The sequence below is a fragment of the Crocodylus porosus genome, unplaced genomic scaffold (genome assembly GCF_001723895.1).
Source record: "Crocodylus porosus isolate Cpor-Errol unplaced genomic scaffold, CroPor_comp1, whole genome shotgun sequence".
Classification (NCBI taxonomy): Eukaryota; Metazoa; Chordata; order Crocodylia; family Crocodylidae; genus Crocodylus; species Crocodylus porosus.
The window spans coordinates 82649314-82660388 of record NW_017728949.1 but is presented as its reverse complement, the minus strand read 5'-3'; the positions used below and the strand labels follow the sequence as shown (position 1 = coordinate 82660388).

General features: G+C 46.1%; 1 protein-coding gene across 1 annotated transcript in view; it reads right to left on the bottom strand.

The window, feature by feature from the left end:
- GALNT5 (polypeptide N-acetylgalactosaminyltransferase 5) overlaps window positions 1–11075 on the bottom strand; it is a 41130-nt gene that overhangs the window by 17162 nt on the left and 12893 nt on the right. Inside the window, exons 4-7 of the mRNA XM_019554401.1 lie at window positions 7647–7782; window positions 6220–6339; window positions 4298–4415; window positions 2647–2970 (exon numbers count right to left, since the gene is read on the bottom strand). Of these exons, the coding sequence (XP_019409946.1) occupies window positions 2647–2970; window positions 4298–4415; window positions 6220–6339; window positions 7647–7782 (698 nt within the window). The remainder of the gene's footprint in view (window positions 1–2646; window positions 2971–4297; window positions 4416–6219; window positions 6340–7646; window positions 7783–11075) is intronic.

Below are 11075 nucleotides of genomic sequence, written 5' to 3'. Positions count from 1 at the left end.
CTGGAGAGCCAGGAGGGCTGCTGTGCCTTCTTGCTGCCTTTCCTCCATGTTGGAATAGATTTAGCTTGTGCACTGAGGATCGCTTCCTTGAGAAGCAACCACTCTTCTTGTACTCCCATCTCCCTGGGGTCATGGTCTCTGAGGGATCATCAAGTCCGACCCTCTGCCATGGCAGGAAAGTGTACTGGGGTCAAATGACCCCAGGAAGGTGATTGTCTAGCCTTGTCTTAAAGACCCTAAGGTAGGAGCTAAAGGTAAGAGGAAAGATACTCCTACTTCCCCGTTTGGATTTATTTGAATATGACACTTATACTTAAAAACCTTCTCCCTGGGCATATCTACATGTGATGCTGTGTCATTGTAGTAATGCACTATGGCGACATAGCATCAATGGGCAAAAACTGTGATGCTGCAGTGATGCAGCTGCACTCCCTCAAAATAGCTTCCTCCTTCATTATAGTGCGCTGCTACAGCAACATAGCAACTAAAAATAACCATTCATGGGTGGTATAGTGCAGTACAGGCTGTTACTGTACTGTCACTTATCGTTTCATAGTTTCTAGGGTCAGAAGGGACCTGAGCAGTTCATCAAGTCCAACCCCCTGCAATGGCAGGAAAGAGTACTGGGGTCAAATGACCCCATCAAGGTGTACATCTAGCCTCCTCTTAAAGACCCCCAGGGTAGAACCCAGCACCACTTCCCTTGGAAGTTGGTTCCAGATCCTAGCCGCCCTGACCGTGAAGTAGCGCCTCCTGATATCTAACCTAAACCTACCCTCTGCCAGTTTGTAACCATTAGTCCTAGTCACTCCTGGTAGTGCTCGGGGGAACAGGGACTCCCCCAGTGCCTGTTGGTCCCCTCTGACTACTATGTGAAAATATAAAATGTGTGAAACTTTTGGGGCATGTTAATGCAGGCCCAGTGGCCAGTTCCAGATCACAAAGCATACAAATTATGACAACGCATCCTCAGCATTTATATTCACCAAAAATATTCTTTGACACTATATTATTTGTTTAGGTCTACTGAAAATATTTGGCCAGATCGCAGCTGGCGCAACTCACTGGATTGCTGGAGATTCCTGTACAAGACAGGGATGTCTAAGAGGTTACAAGGAGCATTGTCTTCCTATACCTCCTCTTGTACTGGCCCATCCTAGAAGGCATATCTCAATGTGTCCTGTGTTGCCATGCGCTGTCTCTGGCTGCCAGAACGGGCTATGAGGTGGATTTCAGTTGCACTGGGGAGGATGACTAGAATCACTGCCAGGCTTAGCATTAGGAGACACAAAGCTATTTATGTTTGTCCCCTTAGAAAGCATAGTACTGTCAGAACTGAACACCTGGCACAGTCCTACTTCTATTGTTTATCTAAAAGGACTTTTAGAAGCAGATGGATTCACTAATAATTTTTTCTACAAGCCAGAAATTGAATTTAAATGTAGTCTAAAATTCTAAGTGAAATATCATTCTTATGATGCCTCAGTGGGAATATTTTATGCTCCTGGATTTTTAGAAATGTTTCCAGTAGCCCTAAGCTTTGTTAAAGTCTGGATGAGGGCCAAGATGAGAATCTAAATTTTGTTTGGGAAAAAATAATTTATAAAGAGATGCTGAATATCTGAACAATTAGCACATCTGTGCAAATGTGATTCACTTGATGTTCAGGTTTAAAGAATAGCATGGATATAACACCAGGATGATTAAAGGTACTGGGAAGCAGATTCAGATCATACAGAGAATGATACTTGTTCTGTTACATTCTCCTCAAAACTATAACTTTAAAGTCAATGGGATTTCTAGCAGGCAGTACAACTGAGCCTAAAATATCTTTGAAAAAGGTTTCTGCCCAGTTCATTGCACTTGTGTCGAAACTGGCATTTGGGCTGTAGCTGCACTTTAATATATAGCATGACTTTGCTAGGCTGGCTACCTCCATCTGTAGTTTGGAAATAGCTAGAAATGAATCTGTATTTATTCTAGAAAGTGAAAAAATACAGTTTTCTAGTGCACTCTAGTGGTGACAGGCTATTAGTACAAGCCCTACAACAAATTTTCTCCAGGTATTTTTTTCCCCCCACATAACCTATGAAAGCTCTAGAAATCTTGTACAAAAAAAATAAATAAATAACACAACCAAAATTTCTCTCGTCTGTCCATACATTTGTCTGCAGAGACAACATTTTTAAAGCTTAATCTGGCTCTTGATTATAAACAGGGCTGTTACTATAAAATCATATCCTTAGGTTTCTATTCATTTCCTTGTAAAAATACAGGGAAGTGAGAGTCCTGAAATATAAAATATTCAGAAATTTCAGTGAATAGAAAGTGTAAATGGAAAGACAGGAATCCCAACTAAGGAGGGACATGCCCTGATCTGCTGCCTATCATGGACCAAAGACAATCCCTCAAGATACCAAAGCTGTTTCCTTGTACACCATCATATGCAGCAAAATGAAGTGCATGATGCAAAGGGGTAATCTGTAGTATTCTGCACCTCTGGGAGATGCTGAGTGAGCAAGTGCCCTGGACTGCCTAGATGTCAGTGACAAATCATTGAAAGCAAATATAAATGAGGGGGTGGCAGGAAAACCAGCAACGTCAACATACAATTGTAATATATTTGCACTTGTAAAGTTCACGTACCAGCCCACTTGCTCTGACAAGAGGAGCTTCCAGGTCCGGGTAGACATTCTCCAGATACCACTTGAAGCTTTTGCACTGAAGTTTCTTTCGCAGTTGTATTTGTTGAGTCAAGTTTCCGACATCCAAGTTTTTCAGGATTAAGTGGTAGGCATGTCCATAGAATAGTTCTTTGTACTCATCTAGCCAGACCTCTGCAACACGAGCCAAATTCCGCTCCACTGTCTTTATCCTATCTTTAGGGAAGGAGTAGGGATTGTCATTCCTGAAAATATGTCCAACTCTGGAGCATGGGTTGATCTCAATTTCTCCTCCACACATCCAGATCTGGTAAACAGAGTTTGATTTGTTAAATATGATACACATCTTATTCTGGGAGGTTTTCAAGGCCCACCTAGACAAACTTTGGCTGGGATGATCTAGCTGGGAACGGCCCAGCTTTGAGCAGGGGGTTAGACTAGAAGACCTCTAGAGGTCCCTTCCAGCCCTAATTTTTCTATGCTTTCTATGAAAACAGCAGACCTGATTTTGAGAAGAGGCCTTGATTTTGCAGACATAGTTCTGTGTGTATAATTTTACACTTGCAGTTATGTGCGGCTACAAATGAAACATGCACAACAGGAGCTGGATTGTGTTAAGGATACTGAGGAGATATTTTACGCTCAGAGGAACCTTTTTCAACCAGGTTTCCCTCCAGAGCTCTTCGAAACAGAGAAATCACAACTTCTATCCTACCCAGTAGGGAGCAGCAGTATATGTTGCCTTGCCTATCTTGCCTGCTTATTTGGCTCATGTAGTAGAGGCGCGTAGTCAAGGCTCTGCCTCCTTCAGTTTCTCTGGAGAAGTCCGCTGACTCTGGGGCACTAGTAGACACTGTAGTTATTGTATCTTGTCCCCTGACAGGGAGAAAAAGGAAGGTTTCTAACTCACTGCTCCATGCACCCATACAAATGCTCCAGCCCAGGACGCCTTTAGTTAGTTATGCCTTAATGGCAGCATTTGCAAGTGCAATGAATTGCAGGTCTGTGGAGAGTGTGTCTTGCTGACACGGGCCTCCAGAGCTAAATGTATGAGAGCCATGACTCTGCTATTGGAAGACGTAATAACTTCTCTGTGGGCAGCACACATTCACCAATAGCTTACATATGAGTTTCTTGTCAGGAGCTGAGGGTGAGGCCTTTCTAAAAATCATATAATATGGCATTCAGACAGACTAACTTGCAAACAGTAATAAAAAGTTCTCTGCTTTGTTCTCTGAGCATTGGTGAATTGAGCAATAACTCAACACCTGGCCTTGTATCACCAGAAAAAAGAACTTAGGTAAATATACAGAGTGACTTCTGGTTCCTAGTCCATGCCAGAAAGGAAATAATTACTACAATACCTGGGGTAGGAGTATGAACACAGCACATTTCAGAGCCACACTCCTTTTTGTAACCTGACCAGCTAATTGCCACATCCTTAGATGCAAGGGTGACTGTTTAAATCATACCGATTCAAAGTCTATCTTTAGTGTCAAGGTCTTGATTCAACAAAGTCATGTAGAACATAAATTGGAGCCTAAATAAGATTCAGGGACAATAACATTTGAAGACTAAATGTATTCAGACTTAAAGAAGGAAACATTCATGACTTAATTAGGGATGTAGCATACCTTGAATGAAATCTCCATATTTTCACCTCCCCAAACATCCAGTCCAGGATCATATGTTCCAAGTTCAAAAAAATACTTCTTATCAATGGAAAACAATCCACCTGCCATTACAGGGCACCTGGGAATGAACCACAGATGTTACATCTGTATTCTAGGGGAAAATAAAAATTAATCTTCACAGCTCTTGAATAAAGGAATTGCCAGGAAATCATGGGCTACCAGCTGCCCCATGACAAGTACCACATGTAAGAATATCCTATATTAATTTTCATTCATAGAACTGGAGACTAAACAGCCACCTGTTAGTTTATATAGAGAGGTAGAAAACTTTATTTAGAAAAAATGGTGAGGAATCAGAGAACAGAATAAGCAAAGCCAGACATTGTTTAAACTGTGATGGCAGTCAAGTGGTAGTGAGCAGATCTATAAATGATCTTCGTAGAGGTAGGGAAAGATGACTGACGGAGGTGCTAGTGTTTAAAAGCATGGATGGTGGTAAAAAGAAGAGGCATATTCTTGGGTAGAAGAAAGTAGAATAAGCCTTGGCAAAGTATGTAAACAGAAGCTTAAATTTTTAATGAAACTATGCAATCTTTTTTTTCTGATGTCCATAAATGTTGGTCTGTTTCTCTATCCAGATTCTTCAACAGTTGTCCAGTACTGTATTATTTGAGTGCCAGAACTGCAGGAAAAAATAACTTATGGGGTTCAGTTTTTATTTTAGGTTTTTTTCTGGTTAAAGATGCATGTCTGTGCAGTTTTGGCAATGGTGCAAAGTGGAGTAATGATGACGGTAGTATGGGAAGCCAAAAAAGGATAGATACACTGGAAAGGCCACTGTACAGAAAATCCATTCATGCAAATGACATGGAAGAGTCAATCACTTAAAAGGTAGCAAGAATAAGAGACCAGACTGTTCAATCATTGTGGTAAATTTTAGAACTGCTTGGGTGAGACTCCCTGTCCCACCCAGGCTCCACTTAGACACAGTTCAGGAGGCAGAGATGCAGGGAATCGGTTATGTATCCCTGATTCAGCATTGTCCAGCTGTGGCCTAGGAAGTTGTACCAAGTGCACTTTGCTGGGTGAAGAATCCAATCACTTAACTTCAAGTGCTGACAGCAAATGCTGACAGCAAACACAGCACAATTTAAGGCTGATAAGGGCAAAAATAAGCAGAAGACTTTGCACCTTACTAACTTGAATTACTAAAGCTACAGTGGCTCCTGACACAAAAGGCCCTTCTACTAATGTACCTAAGTATACAGAGTGACAGTTCACAGTATTTGTCAGTGGCTCCACTGCTGCTGGAATCCCTTGTTTTGTCCATAATGCAGCATTTGACAGATTATCTATAGCAGTGGTCTCCAAACTTTTTTGATCGCGCACCCCTGTCAGTAAAAAATTTTTGAGCATGCACCCCCAATATATGTATATTTATTGAGGGCGCCACTGAGGGTGCCACTGTCAACCCCTCTGCATTGTGGAGCTCTCACTCTTCCCTCAGGATACCTCATGTACTGTACGTGACACGTGACCATCTGACATACAAACCAAGTGAGGGCAATCCGTATATTAAAAATTAGTAAAGCTAAATTTCTTTCTTATTTTTTTAGCTAAAAAATAAATAGAAATAGAAGTTCTAATATTTTCTTCCCACACCCCAATGGATCATCTTGTGCACCCCCTGGGGTGCGTGCACTCCACTTGGGAGACCACTGATCTATAGCATTGTGAGTGAGAGTTTTGCTCACATCAGGTGGTACAGCTTAATACAGAATTCAGTTAGCCATAATTTTTCTGGGCCTTCTGTACTCAGTTACACAAGAGTGATGTTTGGCTCAGAAAGATTAGGTTCCCTGCTATGAAAACACCAAAGAAAGGGAATCTTTGCTCACAAAAAAATAATGTTGTACTCTCACCTTATTATATCTGTTTCCTTGATTTTATTCTTTTCAATAACCTCCTGAGGAATCTGCCTCCACCCAAAATTCATTGGCCAAGTAAAAATCCCACGCTGGAAGTTGTCCACTGTCATATAACTAAAACCAGAAAGGGAAAGCTATGACATCAGCTTATGAAGCAGGATCTTAATCAGAAGAAATTAATGAAACTGGATTTGTTTATGTAAGTAAACAAAATTCTAACAAATTTCTTTCTTGACCTCCTTTGAACGCTAAAAATTCATGAAATGTCAGACAAAATGCGGTTTAGTGTATTTGGGCAATTGGTAGTTGGTCTAATTTCTACTCGTATTTATTTTCTCATATTCCTTGTGAAGTAATTTTGTGAAAGGTAATTAAGTAATTATAGTTCCTGGAGAGCCATTCTAATTAAAATGCCTCATGTCATGTGTATTAAACCCCTGCATGTTTAAAAAGGGCTGCAGGATGTTGTAACTAAAGTTCATTCAATGAGCTTTAGTTAAAGTACCCCAGTGGCCATTTTGAAACCCACAGGGTTTTATACACGTGGTGCTGTGGTGATGCTAGAGTGTTTTAATTAAAATGCAGAGCAGACTTGATTAATCAGAGCACGTGTATAGGCACACTAAGTTAACCCTTCATGGATGAGATATTAGACTAAAGCACTTTTTGTTAGAGCATGTGATCGAATGTCTGTGCCGGATCCCATCAGGGATTAACTTAGAGCATGATTGATGCCATACCATGCGGCATTTCACAGGGCTGTGCTCTAGCCCTGGGCAGAGCTCCTCTGCTCTGTCTGAGTGCAAGGCTGGCTCTGCCCTTTGGCTCTCATTGACCCAGTCAGTGACAGCCTCTGATCCCAGCCTGGTGTGAAGCCGGAATGGGGGGTGGAGGAAGAAGGGTTTCTGTCCTCACAGCCACCCTGGCACCATCCTGTGCCACAGCCCACTCAGGGGGGCTGTGGGGGAAGGAGTCTGGGTTCTCTCTCCCCGCAGCTGCCCTAGCCAGGCATCAATGCACCTATGCGTGGCCTGGGGGGCTGTGGGCAAAGGGCTTCAGGGTGTCTCTTTCTCCACCCCTCCCCCCTCAGCTACTTCTCACAGTTGCCAGCTGATGGGGGTGCAGAGGGCAGGCTGTGGAGTGGGGCACTCCAGCAGCTTCTTAGGATGTGTGCAGAAGTGCCCCCAGTAGTCAGTGCTGGCAGGCTCTAAGCTCCCTCCCCACTGAACAGTGAACATCTATTCAATTAGCTCATGGTTAGCTTACTTTTATAGTGCTTTAAGTAAAGTGTAATAGAGTGCTTCCACAAGGGGATTTTTGAATGTCTATACTTAGCCTTTGTTATACAAGCAATTTTCATGAAATACTAATTATTATATCTTATATTTCATAAATGTACACCAGAGCAAGAAATGAAGTACCTCATGTCCTTGTCACTGACTACTTCAATAACTGGGCATGCCACTTTTGTCCTGTTTATACGGATTCTTTCTAGAAGTGGTTCCAACCATCCTACATTACATTCCACATGAGAATCTAGGAATGTCAGTACATCACCTAGAGGGGAAATGCAGAGATTGGATTACTAATTTATGAGAATTAAAATGGACTTTAATGAACTTTTTCCAGAAAATACTGAACTTGATTTTGTAAAGAACCTATTTTGTAAACAACATTTGACTACTTGCAAAGTATCACATTCTGGCCAGAACTGGCACAAGGTGCAAAGACAGAAAGGTATGAATGGTATTCTTCTCTCATCACCCACCCTGCCCAAGTCCCTACTTTGTTGTAACATTTTTGTAGCTGCTAATGACCTAAGTGTGGCTAGAGTCATGACCCTCTTGCAACTGGTCTGCAGAATGTGCACAGAACACGGAGTATGCTGCACCTGCTGCTCTAGGATTTACTCCCCAGATGCCAGGCAACATTTCCCCTTTGCTCCCTCCTATTTAAGATCACTGGGGGCAAAATCTTGGACTCAAAAGTTAGTCTCCTCATGGAGAATGCAAAATTGGTAAAGGGTGGCCTTGCATAAAACAATAGAAAAATAAGGGGAAAATGCTTCCTGAAGCATTCCTGATGAACAGGTCCAAGCTGTGAATCAACACACTTCACTTAACATGGCCTTAGACAAACTTCCAAACCTTCTCTGTTTACCATCCAAGAAAATTCTAGCCAACAAAAATTCAAAGTAAGCTCAAGAGTTAGGCTCCGGAGCGGCGAGAGATGCGCGGGTGAAAGTCACAAAAGGGGGAAAGCCCGCTGCACCCTGCATTTCCCCAAAGCGCCCCCCAGACCCCCCCCAGCAGCTGTGGAGCCCCCCGCTGACCCCCAGCACAGCCAGAGGCAAGCAGAGCCATGGTGGGAAGTGGTTAACCCCTCTCTGAGAGGGGAGGAGGTGGCTGCGTGGAGCTAGGCCAGGTCAAGCCCCTCCCAGGCCCCTATTTGGCCCAGCCCCCCAGGGAGAGAGAAAGGTAGGAGGAGGTACTCACCAGTCCCCCTCCAGTAGGGCAGGGCCCCCCAAATCCTGGGCAGGGCCCCCCCTTGCCTGAGAGCAGCTTTCCCTGATGACAGGTCCACTGCGCATGCGCACAGTTTAAAAGGGCCCGCCAAACAGCAAAAAAAGCCCCAGTTAGGCTCTGGAGCAGCAAGAGACGCACGGGTGAAAGCCCACCATGCTCCTGCTCCCCTGAAGCCCCCCAGACACCCCCCAGCAGCTGCGGAGCCTCCCTCTGACACCCAGCACACCCGGAGGCAAGCGGGACCATGGTGGGAAGGGGTTAACCCCTCTCTGAGAGGGAAGGAGGCAGCTGAGTGGAGCCGGGCTGGGTCAAGCCCCGCCCAGGCCCCTACTTTGCCCAGCCCCCCAGGGAGCCATGTGACTGGAGTCATGTGAACAGGCTGTGCAAACAAGTGCGCTTGTCTGTTGGCACATGAGTTAGCGTGGAGTTCGTGCAGGAGGGGGAGCAGGAGGGCCTGAGACCCTGCCTGTGAACCCCCCAGGGTAGACAGTCCCAGCTGTAGCCAGCCTACCAGATGCATGACACGGATAGGCACGTGCTGCACCCCTTGGGTCCCCTCAGGCTCTACGGCCCCCCCGCTCAGGCATCTCGGGCACCTCAGTGACTGCCACCCAGATGGAACCCATGGTTCCGGGATTCATGCAAACGGAGACTCTGGCTCTCAGCTGCACGGGCTGCCTGTCCCTTTTTCATGCTCTGGGGCTCGGGACCATGGCCACCTCCCCGTGTGGGGTCTGCTCCCTTTTGGGGTCTCTGGCATGCCAGCTGGAGGAGCTCCAGGCCACAGTCCAGAGACTGCACACCATCAGGGACTGTGAGCAGGAGATTGATTCTTACTGCCAGGCCCTTCTTCCCCGGGAGCTGGAGGGTAGACCACCACCTCCTTCCAGGACAAAGGAGGACTCCAGGACCTCCCACTTTGTCCAGTCCAGTCAGGGGCATGGACCAAGGTGGTCAAGGGCCCTAAGGCCCGCCGCACCAAGGCCCCTGCCCTGCTGGAGCTTAGCAACAGGTACACACCTCTTTCTGCTCCAGCAGAGCCTGCTGAGTTGCCAGCTCCCATAGGCAGCACAGGCTGAACTGCAGCTACCTTCCAGGCTCTCCCCAAGACAAAACGTAAGGTGTTTGTTGTGGGAGACTCCATCCTGAGGGGGATTGAGGGAGTGATCTGCTGCCCCAACCCCTTAGTCCGGGAAGTCTGCTGCTTCCTGGGGGCCCGCATCCGGGACGTTGCAGAGAAGATCCCAAAGCTCCTCCAGCCCACAGACCACTATCCTATTCTTCTTAGTTATGTGGGTACCAATGACACAGCTCGGAGCACTCCCAGCTGAGTCATGAGGCGCTACAGGGATTTGGGAGCAGGACTAAAGGGTCTGGGGGGCACAGGTGGTGATCCTCCCAGTCTTGGGCAATGGGCTGAGGAGGGAGTGGAGGATCCACGTAGTCAACAAAAGACTGTGGTGCTGGTGTCATCAGGAAGGCTTTGGCTTCCATGACCACAGCCCGCTCTTTGGCGAGAGAGGCAGCGAGCTGCTGGGAAGACATGGTCTCCACCATGGGGAGGAGGCTTTTCTCAGCCAGACTGGCTGACCTGCTCTATTGGGCTTTAAACGAAGCTCGTTGGGGGACGGGGGGACTACTGCCACTGCTGGCCTGCTGAGCAACCCTTGCAAAGCCAGCAGGCCAAGGCACTTAAAGGAGCCCACCCCTGCCCCAGCCCTGGTACAATCTGTGGGCAAGGCAAGAGCCCCCAAGGGGACACTTGCCTGCCTGTACACAAATGCCAGGAGCTTGGGGAATAAGCAGGAGGAGCTCGTCCTCCTGCTCAATGCAAATAATTATAATGTCATAGGGATAACGGAGACCTGGTGGAACTCCACCCGTGACTGGACCTCGGGTATAGATGACTATACCCTGTACAGGAGGGATCATGTAGATAATAGGGGCAGGGGTGTAGCTCTTTATGTTAAGGAAAGCTACATGTCCCTGCAGGCTGATATAGGTGATCAAGGTGGATGACTAGAGACCCTCTGCGTTAAAATCCGTGGGGAACATGGCACAGGGGACACAATGGGAATCTACTACAGACCTTCCACCCAAAGTCCTGAGCTTGACCAGGAGTTCACCCGGGAACTGGCTGAGGCCACATGCTCCAGGACCACGGTTGTCATAGGTGACTTCAATTACCCGGACATCTCATGGGAGGACCACTGAGCAAAATCTGAGTGATCGCAAAGCTTCTTTTGTGCGTGGACGACCTCTACCTGACTCAAGAAGTCTATGGGCTAATTGCTTGACCTGGTACTGGCTACAGGGGATGACCTA